Raw genomic sequence first — 18,826 nt, forward strand, 5'->3', positions numbered from 1 at the left:
CCAGTATTTTTTCTAGTCCTTGTCACGGGGTAAGTAGTGTGGGCCCTCATTCGTACTGTGGCAAGCTTTGATACCATGAAGAAATTTATGGACCTAACTTATCTCATAAAATCGGTTCAACAAGAAATGATTGTTCATTCCTTATAAACATGTCCAAGACCTTGTCCACAGATAATGTGAGATTATTCATATACTAATAAAGTTTTCGTAAAGGACTTGGTTCGAAACCACCAAGACCACTTGAGAGAATTCTATTAAAATAATTTTTCAGTACAATGGTAGGTGTCTAAAAGAATCCCAAAATATAAGTACAGAATATTCAAAGAAGGAAAGCAAATAATTATAATAAACTGGAATGGTAAAATGGTGGAATTCTGCACATGTCCTTGGAGGATCTTAGAAGACTGTCAAATGGCTATTGATTGTGCGGAACTACTATCAAGGCGTCAGATTTACATGCTGATTTACTGCTACGTTAACATTCTCTGCAAGCGTGTTGAGGAATAATCACACATTACCTGTGGATAAGGTCTTGGGCATATTTATAATGAATGAACAATCATCTCTTGTTGAACCGGTTTTATGAGATGAGTTAGGCCCATGAACTTTTTCATAGTATCAGAGCCAGTCACATGACAAATAGGGACCCACACTACTTATCTCGTGACAAGGACCAGAAAAAATATTGGTCTGCATGTGAGGAAGAGTGTTGAAGAATAATCACACATTACATGTGGACAAGGTCTTGGGCATGTTTATAAGGAATGAACAATTCTCTATTGTAGAACCGGTTTTATGAGACGAGTTAGGCCCATGAATTTCTTCATGTATCAGAGCCTGCCACAGGACGAATGAGAGCTCACACTACTTACCTTGTGACAAGGATTAGGAAAAATACTGACCTACAAGTGAGGGAGTGTGTTGAGGAATAATCTCATATTGCCTGTAGACAAAGTTTTGGACATGTTTATAAGGAATGAACAATCATCTCTTATTGAACCGGTTTTATGAGATAAGTTAGGCCCATGAATTTCTTCATGGTATCAGAGCCTGCCACAGGATGAATGTGGGCCCACACTACTTACCATATGACAAAGACCAGGAAAAATACTAGTCTGCACATGAGGGAGGGTGTTGAGGAATGTCTTAGGCATGTTTATAAGAAATAAAAAATTCTCTCTTGTAGAACCGATTTTATGAGATGAATTAGGACCATGAATTTCTTCATGGTATCAAAGTCTGCCAAAGAACAAATAGTGACCCACACTACTTATCTCGTGACAAGGACAGGAAAACTATTGGCCTGTGTTATGCAAAAAACATACACACCAACGACGACAAATAAAGTAAAGCAATCACTATCAAACACACGACACACAATATACGTGGTTTGTTAAATTGCTAACGTCCACAGAGCTACAAAAATCTTATTAACCATAGGAGATTACAATCACTCAATCTCAACTTACACTCTTTATGACTTTTCGGTCTCTTACACAATATGCACTCACTTGACATTGTTCTCTCTCAAAATATGTTGAAAATCCTACAAAACAAGTCAAATATAATATATTTATAGTAAACGGCGCTAGAAACCATAATCTGGCAAAAACTACATTTTTCGCTTGAGCGGCGCGTCGAGCGCGCATTGAGTGAATGACCAATCAACATTTGCTCGAGCGGGACTCGAGCTAACACTAGGGTTTGTGTCTCGCTCGAGCTCACTGTCGCACGAGACTCAAGCGAACTCACATGTTGAGTTTCGCTCGAGCCCACTGTCAAGCGCATGTCAAACGAACTCACGGGTTGAATTTCGTTCGAGCGCACATCGAGCAAACACTCTATTTCTTGGTTTTCAGTTCCAAAACCAATCTCTACATACACCCCAACTGCCAGCATGTGGGGGAAGGTGTTGAGGAATAATTTTACATTGTCTGTGGACAAGGTATTGGGCATGTTTATAAAGAATGAACAATTCTTTCTTATTAAACCGGTTTTATGAGATGAGTTAGACCCATGAATTTCTTCATGGTATCAGAATCTGTCATAGGACTAATGGGGACCCACACTACTTACCCGTGATAAGGATCAGGAAAAATGCTGGCCTGCATGTGAGGGAGGGTGTTGAAGAATAATCTCACATTACATGTGTACAAGGTAAGGGTGGGTCTTGTAGAGCCGGTTTTATGAGATGAGTTAGTCACATTAATTTTTTAAAATCATGCTTTTTGGCTAAACCCGATTCTCCCCGAATGCATCTCGACATCATAGACCTTTTTTACCGGTTGAATATCATCGGGTTAGGTTTATATTCGGTTAAAAATATATTGGATAATTATGTTTGAAAAATGAACGAATAAGATTATTGTAAATAAAAAAAAATAAGTTAGTTTTTCTATTGATTTTTAAATCTTGTTTATGTATTTTTTAATAATATTTAATAAATTTTGAAAAGTGATATTTTTAGTTATAGAATAATGTATAAGTTAAAAATTGAATAAATATAAAATTCATATAAAAAATTAATTTTTAATAATAAATACTACTTTTATATAATATTTATATCACTTATGACTATATGATATAAATTTTTAAAAGACTATGCGAAACTATTTCAGCTACTTAGTGCTCATTGTCTTGATAAATACACAAACTGGTCTGGCCAAAAGATTAATTTCAACAAATCATCAATCCATTTAAGCAACAACACTCCCATCAACATCAAAAGAGAGGTAAGAGACATTCTTCACTTCAAAACCAGTCCTTCAAAACTTAGGTACCTTAGACTTCCTCTATACATTGAACCATTCAAAAAGAACATTTTCAAGGAGTCCACTGAAAGAATTGAAAAAAAACTTCAAGAGTGGAAAAGAAAACTTCCCTCTCAAGCCAGCAAAACCTCTCTCAATAAATCTGTTGCAGCCTCAATTCCCTCTTACATCATGACCACTCTTAGAATGCCAAAAACAATTGCTTCACACATTGATAGCATTTTTAGAAAATTATGGTGGGGTTACAATAGAAACAACTCTAAAGGCTTTACCCCCAAATCGTGGGGCTCAATCTGTATGCCTAAATCTCTTGGTGGTTTGGGTCTCAAAACTTGTTTCACCTTCAATCAAGCTCTCAACTCAAAATTCACTTGGCTGCTCTTAAATGATTCTAACACTCTCTGGAATCCCACAAATACCTAAAAAATGCCAGCTTCTTTGAAGTGAAACAAAAAGTGACTGACTCATGGTTCTGGAAATGTCTTCTAAAACAAAGAGAATTCATCAAAACTAGCATCTGTTTTCAAATCAACAATGGAATCTCCACCCATGCTTGGAGTGACCCGTGGATCCCCACCATCACCTCCCATTTACCTAAACTCAATCCTCACCACAATTTCATCCAGCCAAACTTGAGGGTAGCAGAGCTCATTCTAGAGAAACCTAGGAGATGGAATACAATTCTTCTTCAAGCACTTTTCAGTCCACAATCAGTAACTGAGATCTCAAAGATTCCACTAGCTTCACTTAATTTCTCCACTATCAATGACGGGATTAAATGGGGAAGTTTTCAGTTAAATCATCATATGCTACTTTGAAAAACCACTCTTGCATCTCTGCCATTGATATTAACTGAAAAAAAATTGTGGAAACTCAAAAATCAGGATAGAAAGCTTCCCATTTGAAAAATCATTCATAACATCCTTCCCACAAAAGCTCTGTTGAAAAATTTTATTAATCTGGATGAGGAACAATCTCTTTGTGCTCTCTACAAAACTGCAATTGAAACCACTAATCATTTGTTCCTCAATTGCCCTTTCTCTCGAATCCTCTAAAGGCAATCAAAATGGCCCATCAATATTGAAAATTTCGCCTCTCTTCTCATACTTGAATGGACCAAGGTCATCCTTAATCCTGCAATTACACTCTCAGTACCAGCAAATGAATCCCAAGATTTTCAAATCTTTGCTGCACTAGCCATGGAGAACATCTGGTACTTCAGAAATAAAGTCATCCACAATGCCATTACCCTTGCATTGTAACCTTATTGAAACCGTCAACAATCAATTCTTAGAGCACAAATCAGCCTGGGTAACAAGATCTTGGTTCCCTCTCAATAATACTCAAAAAGGAATGGAAGGCTTCCATCTATCGCAATTTGACGTTGCTGTAAGAAAATATGGGAGTGTCATTGCAGCAGTTTGTAGAACCGAAGAAAAAAAGCCCATATATGTGATCACTAACTTCATATGTAATACGAACCCAAATGTGGGAGAAAGCCTCAGCAGCTTTAGAAGGCATTCAGCAAGCTCTTCGCAAGAATTTGAAAAAAATTCACTTTGAAAGGGATTCCCAACAGGTAGTAGATGCTCTCTCACTAGACCTCCCAAACTCAAATTGAGAAATTGAAAATATTGCTGCAGATATGCTACACTTATTGAAATCTATAAAAGTTTGGACATTGAAAAAAATTCATCGATCCCAAAATTGATGCGCACATGTCATAGCGCAATGAGCAGCCTCCATCAATCTCAATGGAAGCATACCCATCTCTCAATCCCCCCTAGTCTACTGAATTTCCATAGTGGCAAGGATCTCCTTTTTAATTTACTTTGTTGTAATCAGTAATGTATAAGCAACTATGTATAAACCTTTATGTTTATTAATGCAGTAAACTTGCTAAGGAAGGAAGAAGAAGAGAGAGAAAAAAAAAACCGACTATGCGAAACCGAGAGGCAAAGCCGCAAATGGCAATGCCTTTCGCCAATCTTGTCCGTATACAATCTACTTTCAACGACTTTCTGCTGCGTTTCGGTTTTGGCAGCGTTTCGTCCCACAGGACTCCAGGAGTACCGAAAGGCGAAAGCCTGTACCCATACTCGAAACGGTTTCTGATGTCCCGCCCAACTTTGAAATTCTTTTATGCAGTGCGAGTCTCCTTATTCTCACAATCTCTAACCGTAATCATTCTAATTTTAAGGCCATTTGTTGAGAAGGTGACGAAGCTTTCCGACCGTATTTGCTCTCTGTTTCTTCCGCTACACTGTTTGCATTGTCTCCCTCTCTTTTTTGGGTGTTAGAATTAGAAAGTTAATTACTTGCGATGTATTTGCTTTTAAGTTTCACTTGCACTTCTAACACTCTTTAAACTTTGTATGTTCTTATCATTTAATGGGGTAGTGAGTCCCGTTTATTTCTCGTTCTCATGGTGTTTATTAAACTCGAATGACTGAATATTGTTCATTTCTTCTTGTGCAAGACATCATTTAGTTGGAGTGAATAATTAGTGGGACTTAATAAGTTAACTTTTTTGGGGGTTTCGGGGGTAATCGTTTGCATAAAGTCGACAACCAATTGCACCCATTGTTCTCGGGCGCAAGATGATGGGGTCTTTTCTTTCAAGTGCCCTTGTGTACGTAACAAATTAATGAATTTTGGGATTTTCATTTTCACTTGTATAGTTCAAGTGCTTGCAGTTATATGAGAAAGTTAACATTGCTATTTTTGATCTGCAGGCTGGTTTTTGGTTATGCATATCCGGCTTATGAGTGTTTCAAAACTGCGGAGAAGAAGGAGCCAGAAGTTGGGCAACTTCTGTTTTGGTGTCGATACTGGTACGCATCATCTTCATGACGATCTTGTGTTAGCATTTTGTAAGTTATAGACAAGTTAATTAATTTGTGCTAATTAAAATGTTGCATCTTTTAAAAATTTGCAGGATTTTAGTTGCAATGCTTACAATCTGTGAGAGAGTCGGGGATGCATTCGTTTCATGGTATGCGCGCAGTCCTTGAACACAGCAAATAAGGATTTTTTTTTTTAATTTTTAATTTTTCCTTTCCTTTCCTTTTTTTTTTTTTTTTTGTCTGAGCCCAGCAGAAATAGGCCAATTTTCATAGTACCCCTGTTACTCCTTTACTTAGATTTTTTCTTTTGAGTGATGCCTACTTCCACAACGGACGGTTTCAAGGGTAATTTAAGAGTTATGTTATATGCAGTCATTTTTATAAATTTTTAATACATTCTATTGATGTGATTAGTCAAATTAATTATTTTATATTAAAAAAATAGTGATGCAACTAATCACTTCAATAAAATTTATAAAGAATATATAAAAATGACTGCACATATATATAATTATTGCTTAAACAGCAGAACACTAGTAATATTTGTTGTTACTGTTCATGATGTATATTTTTCTTTATCTTGCTTTGTGAAGGCTACCAATATACGGTGAAGCGAAGCTGGCATTCTTCATATATCTATGGTATCCGAAAACAAAGGTGTACACTGATCAACAGCTATAACTCAAAAAACTATATATATCTTGTTTACTAGTCTTTTTCTAACGATAATTCTTTTACCTACGTTTAAGGGAACTGCATATGTTTATAATTCCTTCTTTCGGCCTTATGTGGCCAAACATGAAACGGAGATTGATCGCAACTTATTGGTGTTGAGAGTAAAGGCTGGTGATATAGCAACTGTTTATTGGAAAAGGGCTCTAATTTATGGCCAGACAAGGTTTTTTGAAATTCTGCAATATGTCTCTTCTCAGTCAGCAGCAGCACCTCCTCGTTCTAATCAAGTACTCGTGGATAAAGAAGGGTAGCCCCTGCATTTTGACATCTTGGAGTCATTTATTCAGTGCATTCTATCTGTGCATACACCTAGCTATCATTGAAATTGTTAAATTGGTATAAGGATATGTTTATTCCACCCATTCATGGAGATCTGTATGCACCCATTTCTTATATATATTAAGGCATTGGCTATGTTTTCCAGACCAATTTTGTTTACATGCATATTGTCTAAGATTATCTTCAAACTAAATTAATTTGGTTCACTGAACCTCACTCCATAGCCTGTATTGAAGGCCTTCCGCTGATCTGTATATGTGATGATCAGGACTTGAACTTATAAAAGCAATATTCTTGGTCAGATGGTACGTAGTTCACAAACTCTCCCGCGTCGACCCTTTTTATGCTAGGGCTCCTCCCACTGCAGGTTGCAGAGTGTGGCTGGGCGACTTGTGTAACCATTTTCAAGAGAGGTACTGCTCGATCGAACAGCAGAGAGGAAAAATGTGAACAGAAATGACTTGCACACGGACGTTTTGAACGGACTTAATTTACAACAACCAAAGCGAAAATATGTGTTGCTGTTTATTAACGTGAAGAACGTACGGTATCGTAAGTCAAATAAAAAACATGCAGAATGGACAGAAAACATGTTAAAGTCAAAGCAATGTGGGAGAGATTTATGGGCTTATGTTTTAGGTAATTTCCCATTCTTATCAAAAAGCTAACATCTTTGTTCTTCGACAGGTGGCTATTGCGAAGAATCTTTTGAAAATGATTAATGATAATAATAGAATTGACAAATACACCACGCGTCGTGCAGATACGGGCCGACCAAAGCAAAGGAACCGGGGACTCGGGTGGACTTGAGTTACCCGCACCGCCCCACGTGTACCAACCGCACACTCAATTCATGCATGCCCACCACTCTCTCTTTTCTTTTGTGTCTTCTCATATAAATTTTCTCGGGAAGAGGGGTGGGTGTTTGTTTTTCGCCCGTCCTTAAGGAACGTAAAAGAAAAAGAAGCGTGTCTAGGCGGAAGTATTCCCAAAAATTTTCTCAAAATGTCTATTCTTAAGTTGTGTTTTGATATTGAAGTGAGTTGAGTTGAGTTGAGTTGAGATGATAAAATATTATTAGAATATTATTTTTTAATATTATTATTATTTTGAGATTTAAAAAAATTAAATTATTTATTATATTTTGTATTGGGATTTGAAAAATTTGTAATGATGAGTTGAGATGAGTTGAGAGTATTTGAGGAACCAAACGAAGCCTTATAAACATAAATAATTTGAATGATAGATTGAGACACATCACCACAGTTGTTTGAACTTTCATAAGTAATCTAATTAATGTGATATCTATCAATTATAATCAGAGTATTAATGTGGTGTTTCGTATATCTTTGAATCAGATTTTAATAATTTAAGTCTTTAAAATTGAGCCTATAAAAATAAAAATAAAAAAGTAATTGAGAGAGGACGGTCTTGGAGCCGAGAGTCTCTGATATCAAAATCAGTAAAATATTTTAAAAATTTATAAATAATGAGAAAATCAAAAAATTAGAAAACTTTTCCATATATAAAAATTGTTATTTATACTGAAAATCTGAATGACAGATAGTTATCTCAATATTTTAAAACTATTTATTTTTATCAATCGAATGTCATTAACTTTTAATATATCACTGTTAATTGTTGATTTTTGTTTGAAGACACAACTAATTAATTAAAAACGATCTCAATTTATGAGTGCTGTAATTTTGCCAACTTTTTGTCCTACTTTCTTTGAAATCTCACATGTAAACATGCTAATTTTTTCAAAAGGTTAGAAGTGGGGTTTTACAAAAAAGAAATTAACCAAACTGGCCCTTACGTACGTTTTCTAAGCTCCATAAAAGACGCACCCTGCCACCTACCCACCTCTCTCTATCTCTCTCTCTATCAGAGACTCAGTTAAAGGTGAGGATTGGAGATGGTCCATTTCATTGAAGAAGCAAAGGTAGGGTAGGCTCTTATCACCCAAAGCAACGTCTGATCTTCTCCCTTTAACTCTCGTGTCTAACTCACGAGACTCTGAGCAAAAAGCACGCACAAAAGTACTTACGGCCACGGGATTTACAAGAAAGCAGAAGCTTAATCCCACACACACCCAAAAAAAAAAGCAGCGAATGGAGACTCCTCCAGGCATACCCAAGAAGAAAAGCGTAGATCAGCAGGGACAGGTTCTGGACGGTTCGGATATAATGGAGTTGGTTGGGAACGAGGAGGTGTTTAGCAATTTCGTGGAGCATAAGTTCCAGGAACTGGATAGGGATAGAGATGGTATGCTCTCTGTGAAGGAGCTTGAACCTGCTGTTGCTGATATTGGTGCTGCTTTGGGTTTGCCTGCTCAGGTCACTTCTTCTGATTCTGATCACATTTACTCTGAGGTACCTTTACACGTTTCTCATCTCTCTAACTAGATCTAGTCTTTTAAGTAGTAGCTAGTACTTTTTCTTCTTCCTTGGCTTTAGGTCTCGGTATATATTAGGGTACTCTGTTCGAGGCCGAGAGAGTTTAGAGAGATGAGAAAGATCGAGCTAGGTTTAGCTGTTAACTGTTTCCCGGTAATTTGCTTTGGCAAATAATTTGCACTTTTTCTTCACATATTTAGCAGAGAATCCTATCCATTGCAGACGGAAAATCAGCTTAACATATTAATGCATTTTGCGTCTAAATAAAAACATAAAAATTACACGATGCCGATTGCCGCGTATCCATTTAAACTTAGGAATTGTGGAGGAATAATTTCATATCACCTGTTAACAAGGTTTTAAGCATGTTTATAAAAAATAAATAATCATATCTTGTAGATCAATCGGTTTTATAAAGTGAGTTAGTCTCATAAATTTTTTCATAGTATCAGAACCTGTCACAGGACGAATAAAGGTCCACACTACTTATCATGTGACAAGAATTACGAAAAATACTGACTTGCACGTAAGGGAGTGTGTTAAGGAATAATCTCACATTATTTATGAATAAGATCTTGGACATGCTTATAAGTAATGAATAATTATTTTTTATAAAACCGATTTCATGAGATGGATTAGACACATAAATTCCATCAAGAATCAAATAACAACATAAAAATGGTTATTGCTCTTGCATTTATATGCATGTAAGTTCTGGTGGTTACCTGCATGGGGTGTTTAAATTATTTTTAATTATTTGTAAAAATTATTTAACTGACAATATAAGAATAAACTAGCATGTATTAATTTCTTCTAAATTAATTTTTACAAAACGTTTATACATACAAGATTTGTCTATTTGAGACTTATACGTAGCATTACTAAATTCTTGAGAGATCTTAATCCTCATTTATTCTCAGTATATATATTAGCGTCATTAAATTTTATTTTATTTTTTTACCATTCTTTTGGTTTGAATTTAATTCATGGACATGAGCAACGTCCACTGTAATTCATGGCACCGCCTCCTAATTCGTACGTCTTCGGCCATCCCACCGGCCAAAAAAGTATAAGCGTAACCTTAATTTTATAGTCGACCGATCTATTTCTTAGAAGTATTTAATTTAATTGTTTATTGACGATCCATTAATTTATAAATTCGGAGAGATGGATATTGGTTGCAGTACTACTACTTTGCCTTCTAGTTCTTGAGGCAGCTTAATTAATTTGATTAATATTGATCCAGATCATGTAGATGGTAACTCGAGATCAAACATCCCACCTATGATTCTTCTTTGTCGGTCCCGTACTTACTGGGACTTTTCTTTTTAGCTGAGCTTTTCTTTTCCCACCTACTGCTCTTCTTTTTCTATCGTTTTCTATGAGGAAAATGCTGGGGAAACTATACCTTTTCTCAGACTTTATAATTACCTGCATAATCATGTATTGCGCGAAACGTTTATAATATATATTAGTGGACTTGCTTTGTGATCAATATATATACATGAATAATTATATATTATATTATATTATGTAGTACTATCCTTCCTTTTTTTTTTTTTTTTGTTATAAGCAATAATCTTAGATTAAGTGATCCAATCTATTGTGATAGTTTTTAGTTCGAGCTTAAAGTCATAGCTTCACGTCGTTTAGCTATAAATGTCATATTACTTTCTCATGTTATATTATAATCATAAATATCATAAATGTTAAAATAATTTAAAAGTTCATGATATCAATAAATATTATATAATTTAGAATTTTAAAGTTTTAGCTCATGCTACATCGATCTTTCCTCCATGAGACTTTATCTTCTTTCATTTATATTTAATTAAATTTTATATTACAATTAATATTCTATCGAAGATCACCGACGTCACTTTTAAATTAACATTTTTGTTTTGCGCATTGCATGATGCTCGTGCACAACTAGACTGACTAGTGGTTCATAATATTATAAGGCACTAAATTTTAATATAATGCATGTCAACCGACAGGCCAATGATAAACGAGGCAGGAATGCATCGATCGTTTATCATGTCATGCCCAAAAAGCAAATAAATTAACCCAGGTCAAGATTAGATTTTATTATTGTTATAAGTCCCTTATATATCTCCGTGACAAAGGGAATATGTAGAGTAGGTGGGGGAAAAAATCCTCAAGTTTCAAATTTAAGGATTTATTTCTAATATAGCTAGGAGATAAAAATAAAATAGACATATATATAGAGCTGACCATACAATATTTATTGGTGTTCGTATAACTATTTCGGATAGTATTAATTAATTCATCAATAAATATTATAAAATTCACTTTATATATATATATATATATCTCCCAATTCAAATGGCAACTTGAGAGAACCTTTGATCAGTAGGTATATTACAAGTAACCCACAATGGGGCTTAATTTATGATCTCTGCCAGTTTATTCTAGTGTGGCCTTGTATTTATGATATGGTGGGATTTAGACAGATGGGAATGCGGCCACTAATTAATAACCTGTAATCTTTTCACCTTTTGATCGTCTCGTTTGGATGTTGAGTTGAACTGAGTTGAGTTGAATTCTTTATAAATAGTAGTGAATTGAGATGGTGGAGTGAATTTTATGAGATCTACTTAAGATGAGTAAAAGATGTGTTAATTTAGATGTTAAGATGAATTTAAATGTATTTATGGAAAGTTAAAAAAGATTATGAGTCATGAGTGTAAAGAGGTATTGACTTGAAAAATGTTATGAGTTTCACGTGTAAAGATGTCTTAAGTTGAGTGATGTTTAATAATTTGTGAGTTGTATATTTGAATGTTAGACTAGTTTTAAATTTGAACTCAACTCAAATGAGTTGAGATGAGTCCATGTTCCAAACGAGGCTTAAAGTGCTGATCGAGTGCTCAAATTTAATTAGAATGCCATTATTCTTCTTCCAAAAGTAGTAGTTCATATATACCTAGTATTAATAAATAATTATAAGCTCATAATTACAAACAGAACGATCAAGTACGTATCATCATGTTATACAGGTCTTGAATGAATTCACACATGGCAAACAAGAAACAGTGAGCAAGACTGAGTTCAAAGAGGTTCTTTCAGACATTCTGTTAGGCATGGCTGCCGGCTTGAAGCGGGATCCTGTTGTCATCCTCCGTATTGATGGGGAAGACCTTCTTGAGTTGATCACGGGCCCAAGTTTTGAACCAGACATGGCTTCCATATTTTCGCAGATAGACACACATGGTGGATTATCCCTGCGTGATTCTATAATTAAGGCTTTCGAAAAGCTCAGCGTGGATCAAGGAATGCCCCCTTCTTCGGATTCTTGGGTAATTGATTCTTTTGTAATCAAACTTCCATTTTCAGCCCGCATGCATGCACCAACTTAATGCAAAGCATCCATGCTGTCTTTAAGGGTACTAGATTTTTAATGCAAAGTAGTAAGCAAAGCATTTTCCTGCTTGCCGATCAAATAGACATTGAAACAATTACACGAATCTCTTCTTTCCTTCTCCACTTTTCTGGGTTCCTTTTCTTCTGTAGGTTGTGGAAAACATTGTGCAACCAGCGTTGCAATCCTGTGCCGGCCATGATTGGGACAGGCCGTCAGTCTCTGAAGAATCATTCTTGGTGGAGTTTAGGAAAGCTGTAGAATGCGTCGCTCAACATCTCAAAGATCAACCAGTGATTGTCGCCCATAGTGAAAATACCTTTGATGGAAGCGGAGTTAAGAGATTATTATCCAACAAGTTTGAATTAGACAAGGTTTACACTCTGATCAAAATCCCCTTGTTTTTGTCTCACCTAAAGTTCCAAGACCCAAGCTTTATACACGGGATCAACTAAATAATTAATACACTCAATTACACATTAATGGACATACAGATATTGAATGCGGCTTTAGAGAACATGCCAAAAGATCGTAATGGAAAATTGTCAAAGGAGTGTCTGCGAGTGGCACTGGATGTAGTGGCTCCATCTGCTGGCCTAGCTCCAATTGGTGCAGTTGAAGAGGTATGCTGCTATTATCACAGCTAATTAACTTAACTTCGGTTTCAAGCTTATAATTACCTGCTGGAAGTACTTGGATAGATGCTTTTATATATAAGAAGATATATATATATATATATATATAATATATATAGGCCATGCCTATATGCATTAGATAATAATTTACAAGTGATGTTTCTGATCTGCATCTTAAATCATACAGATGGACAAGGTGGTTGGTGATGTGTTTAAGATGGTCAGCGCGGATGACGGGAAGATAGTTAAAGAAGATGAGTTCAAGAAAACATTTACTGAAATCCTGGGGAGTATCATGTTGCAACTAGAGGGCAATCCCATTTCAGTCTCTACAAATTCAGTCGTGCACGAGCCCCTTGCCTCTTCTTCTACACTTTTGCAGCCATCTTCCTAGTGAAAAGGCACATCTATATATATCTATATATATATATATATATAGATATTTATATATCAAGGATAACATAAAAAAGGATAAAAAGAATAAAAAAATTTTCAGGGCATTAATGATTGCTATCTAGCTTGCCGAAGTTGTGTATTTTGTGCAGTTAAATTGATGTGTGCGAAATAGTATGCAAATATAGAGAAGGTCCAAGGACCTGGAGCCAAGAATTGCTTGTCAATGGTGATCATTCTCCACCTACTCTAGCTGGTTGTGCCAAACAGTTTCTCGCCACCCTATAGAAAATCTAAGCTGTTTTTTGGATTCCATTGAGAAACTACTTACTGCAGTAGCATATATATTACGTAAGATTCTTCTCAAAACATAAAGTAATACAAATGCTAAAGCTCGTATCTTTAGACAGAGAGAAAAAGAAAGTTGCACGTACTACTACCAAACAAGTTTAAAGCACTCATTAAAGTGTGATATATACTAATTTTATGGCATAAAGCCAGCCTTAAATAAAGCAATGACCTTTTGGATAAGCACCTTCTCGAGCAATGCCCATCCACACCTAATGCATTATGAATTATATTTGTATATTTCTATGTAAAATAGTTAAGCATGCAAGAGCTATTATATTCTTCATATGATGGAAAATTAGTACAGATAATGGAAATGCAAGCCAAGAGGGGCCCATGCAATTCCAATATTCTAAAAAACTCGATGCCCATCCGATATATAACAAGCCAAGAGGGAACTCCCCACGCCTTCAAAACCAGCCCGCCCAGTAACCGAGAATGAAACAAACACCGCTAGTGCCATTGCCCCTGGCATGCATGCCATGCCACCGGCCGCCAGTACTACCGCACATATATACCACTGTTAATTAAGCCAAGTTCCTTGCACCATTTTTCAAGTTAAAAAAAAACCACAGTCACATGCATGCACCAACAAAGAGCACCGCAAATGTGCAAAAGAAATCTAACATGATCACCAAGGCAGTCTCTCGATCGGCTGATCAGTGCGGATAGTGCTCCTTTGCCTTCGATCGAATATTGCACGTGCGACTGCCAAGGAATACTCTTGAACTGTTTGATGGTTCATCATGTTGTGAAAAACAATAACAATAAATGAAAGTAAACACAAAAAGAACAATCAAAACAATCACACGACACAAGATTTACGTGGTTCGATAAATTACCTACTTCCATGGAAGCTGCAGAGGATTTTTATTACTTGAGAAATCACAATACATTTTTGGGTGACCATTGTTCACACACACTAAATGTCACAAGCCGGCAGAAATCCTAAAATTTCAATAATAGCGATGTTCACTAGAGCGCGCATCAAGCGACCATCAACTGCTCAAGCCATGTGTCGAGTGCCTCTTGAGCGAACTCTCTGATTTGCCTCCGCTCGAGACCGCTCGATTGAGCTCACTGTCGAGCGGTCTTGAGCTCACTCTTTGACTTGCATTTGCTCGAGCTCACTGTTGAGCAGTCTTAAACGAACTCTCTAACTTGTACACTATAAGGTTCAGCACTTTTACCAGCGATTATGTATCGCTGGCATACATGTACCCCAGCGATTTATAAGTCGCTGGAAGATCGCCGGTATTAAAGCCCCACTTTACATCTAGTCCAACGGAACCCAAAACTCGCCGCCATAAGTCGCTGGAAGATGCGCATCTGCTCGAGTGGTGTGGACCAAACTCCACAGTACTTAACACATCATCACACATTTGATTACTAGAAAATCCATATAATTATATAGAAGCATAGGCAAGAGTTATAGTACCCTTGATTGTTACCATGAAACTCATAAAAACTCCTGCTCGATGAAGAGAAGAAGAATCGAAGAAGAAGATCCTTGGTCATTGATAAATTGTTAAAAATTACATAATTAAGTTGCTAAATGAATGATTTGTTTAACAAAAAAATGAAGTAAGCACTTAATTATATAATAAATTTTAATACTTGACTCAATGTTAAATTCTGATTAATATCTCAAATTTTATTCTGATATTTTGTTAATGTTGCAGGGCATTGTGAGAAAAATGTTAAAAATATATGGGTATTCTTGGAATTACCCAACTGACACGGCAACTACAAAGAATGTTCTGAAAACTCACGCAAAACACTAGTGACTTGAGGGGCAGACATGCGGATGGTGGCTTCCAATAGATGCAGCACGCAGGATGAACCTGGGCTGGATCGAGCTGCTCAAAGTGCACTGCAGAGGCTAGAATGGTGCAGGGCACTCACGCGTAAGAGGAGCAACTTGAGACGCGAATTGCAGTTGAGGATTGGAGTCAAAACGCAAGGGGCTGAGGATGAAACACGGATCTGTGCTAGGCTGAGACGTGCGCACTGCAGGACGAAACGCGCAGCAGAAATGGAGAAGTGGAACGCGAGCGGGCTGGAGCAAAACGCACGCAGAGGTGACCACTCACGTGAACCTGGACCGCACGTCAAAACGCACGAAAATGGATGCGAAACAGCATGGCACTGCAGGACGAAACGCGCAGCTGAGAAGGCTTAGACGCAAAACAGAGGGTATAAAAAGAAAAAGAATTTTCGTGCGCCGGCTAGTTTTTTTTTGGGAGTTTTCGTCTGTGTGTTTTTTTTTCTTCGGCATTTTTACTCGGAGACATTTTTTTTTCTTTTCTGGTTTTATTTCCTTCGGCTTGTTCTTCTTCTTCAGCACTTTGGTTTTCAGCAAGTTTTGCATTACAGCATATTTCTTTTCCTGCAATTTTCGTTCAGTAAAGTAGTTAAAGATGTTTGAATTTAATCTTTTTGAGTATTTTGTTAATCTAGAGATGATAGGCTAAATTTTTAGCTTGGAATTCAATGAGTAACTCATGACTATTTGGGATTGGATTTTCTTAAATATCTAGTGCTTTTGATGATTAACTTGATGGATTATATTTCAATGTGCATCTAGAAAAGATTAGAGTTCTTTGTTCTTGGTTTAGATCAATTGTATACGTAAAGGCACAATTGATACTTGAACAAGTAACATGACTTTGATGTTTTTCTTTCACTTTTCTATGATTGTCATATAATTTGTCAAGTAGTTTTATTATAATAAAATTGTGGTTCATTGCTATATTATCCGACCATGATTTCTAGGAATGAGAGAATGGTTGAGAGAAAATGAAAAGAGAAGTAAATCCATCACCAAATTTGTGGGCGAAAATTACATCCCAAGTGTTTGTTTAATTGTTTCTTACAAGTTTAAGTCAACTTCCACACGATTTCTTTAAATCTCTTTAATCTTAGCAATTTTAGAAAAATAGATTCTCTTTTATTTTCAGCATTACTTATGCTTGAACGTCCCGACAATTTCACTCATAATTCATTCCACACTCCCTTAGTAAATAGCCCCATTTAGGTGTCAATATTGTTAGTGGTTAAGTTTAGAAATTTATTTCTCTTTGCTTATTATTTTTGTTCATTACTAGCTCATTTAGTTTACTCTTTTCTTATCATTTTAAACTTTCGTGTCACTCCAAACGGTAATATGTGGTCTTGCAAAAATGAAATGTTTGCTGAATTCTCATTGTCCTTGTGAATTCGATCTTGGGATTTACCCTTGTATTACTTTGACAGCTTCTACGTTTGGAAGTCGAAATTATAAGCTGATCAGTCATCTGGCTGAAGGCATTTTATACATCTATTTACACATGCCCGTCATTGTGTGTGTAAGGAAGTCTTCCCTTCCCACTTGCGCCACTCATGTTGATGCTTTGAAGCTTGTCACCTAACTGTCGTGTCCCCTACTCATAATGTGGCTTGGTGGCTAGGCCTATATTGGACTTTATTGTTTTTACCCCCTCACAAGAAGAAAATTTGAAGATACAGCCAACACCAGACTAATTGGCTACTTTTCGATGTTTTAGAGCAGTGGAGGTGGCCGCTGCCAACTGGCCGTGCTCGTTTCTGGCATTTCCAGACTGAATATATATATGCTTCATTATCCAACTGATTTTCTAATGCCTCGCAGAAGTCGAAATAATGTGTAAAACCAAGCTTTGCTGGCAAGAATATTCATGAACAAGGAATTCTGTTTTTAGGTAAAAGAAATGGGTTTAATAAGCCGAAAAGACGGCCGGCAATTTCACGACAAACTCATAGTTTGGACATGATACACTATTATTAAAACATCAAGATTTGTTTCGATGGATGTAATTAGAAGTTAATGAAGCATTTTACCCCAAAATGCTATCTTTGAACTGATCCCGTGTGCATAATTTTGAATTGGATAATCACCCATGGTTCAAGTACTGCATATACATGCATATGTATGCATGAGAAATTAGTCATGCGCGCATATCCGCACAAACGCTCAAATTAACACATGCATGATGCATTCTAGGAAGACAACCTCCAATTAAGTAGGCAGTAATTAAGGTCGACCCTCAAATACCGAGTCTGCATAACTCAAATTAGTTGAAAGCAAATTATATTTTTACGAATCTATTTTTATTTTATTCATTTTTCAGCCTATGTTGCAGCCATTTCCCATGATATATATAAACTTCATAATGCTATTGGAAATTACACACGCATAACCTAATTAAACTTTCGCTTGAGAATAAGTACTGGGACTGCCACTTCCCCCCAAAAAAGTCCCAGCTAACCTTAAAATGTCATGCTCCCCCTCTACCCATACCAAACCCTCCTTTGGCAAGTTCACGGAGTAACCATAATAAACAATACAGGCCAAAAATGGCCCAACCCAGAAAACCCAGTGCCCATCCCACAAATGGCCTCCTTGAAACAGTGCTGCGCCCAGGCACCTTGCAGGGTTCAGACCCACACCTGCATAACCAGCATGTCCGGTAACCGTTACTGATACAAACACCGCTAGTGCCATGGCCCCTGCCACCACCACACAGACCAGTGGCAAGCCAAGTTCCTTGCACCTTTTCTTGTCAAATGCTACTGTCACGCCCACAAAGAGTACCACAAATGTGCAGAAAAACTCTAAGATTAATGCAGTCTCTCGGCTGAGTGCAGACATTGCTCCATTTCCGGCAATTGTGCAGCCCCCTAAGGAATATTTCTGAGCTGTTTGAGCGTCCATGACATGTTTAATTACAAGAAAAGCCGTTATTGAGCCAAGACATTGGGCAAAGAGATAGACGGAAGCACGAGCAAGAGTTACAACACCCTTGAGAGCTGCAATGAATGTGAAAACCGGGCTCATGTGACCACCGGATAGAGGAACTGTCGCCATGAGGAATAGGAAGGCTATGATGAAGACGGCGAGCGGGACAAGAAGCTTGGGATCGACCTCGTGTGATTCCAAGCATGCGATAATGGTAGTGGTAAGGGAGAACACTAGGGCGGCAGTTGCTACTAACTCTGTAAGGGCTGCCCTCCACATCTG

The 18,826-nt window shown here is 36.8% G+C and overlaps 3 protein-coding genes across 3 annotated transcripts; 2 read left to right on the forward strand and 1 right to left on the reverse strand.

Moving 5' to 3' along the window:
• The first annotated feature begins 5,371 nt into the window (after positions 1 to 5,371).
• Positions 5,372 to 6,603, forward strand: LOC108986932 (putative HVA22-like protein g). The gene is made up of 5 exons (XM_035684153.1): positions 5,372 to 5,403; positions 5,507 to 5,605; positions 5,710 to 5,766; positions 6,211 to 6,274; positions 6,367 to 6,603. The coding sequence occupies exons 1-5, from the start codon at positions 5,372 to 5,374 to the stop codon at positions 6,601 to 6,603; spliced, it is 489 nt and encodes a 162-aa protein (XP_035540046.1).
• Positions 6,604 to 8,519: 1,916 nt separating this feature from the next.
• LOC108987001 lies at positions 8,520 to 13,687 on the forward strand. Its single transcript, XM_018959830.2, has 5 exons — positions 8,520 to 9,006; positions 12,051 to 12,350; positions 12,565 to 12,786; positions 12,907 to 13,035; positions 13,235 to 13,687. Exons 1-5 carry the CDS (start codon positions 8,746 to 8,748, stop codon positions 13,439 to 13,441), a joined length of 1,119 nt encoding a protein of 372 aa, XP_018815375.1. The 5' UTR covers positions 8,520 to 8,745; the 3' UTR covers positions 13,442 to 13,687.
• Positions 13,688 to 18,010: 4,323 nt separating this feature from the next.
• LOC108986931 (aquaporin PIP-type-like) lies at positions 18,011 to 18,826 on the reverse strand. Its single transcript, XM_035684154.1, has one exon. The coding sequence runs from the start codon at positions 18,821 to 18,823 to the stop codon at positions 18,011 to 18,013; it is 813 nt and encodes a 270-aa protein (XP_035540047.1). The 5' UTR covers positions 18,824 to 18,826.

Source organism: Juglans regia, chromosome 13 (genome assembly GCF_001411555.2).
Source record: "Juglans regia cultivar Chandler chromosome 13, Walnut 2.0, whole genome shotgun sequence".
Classification (NCBI taxonomy): Eukaryota; Viridiplantae; Streptophyta; class Magnoliopsida; order Fagales; family Juglandaceae; genus Juglans; species Juglans regia.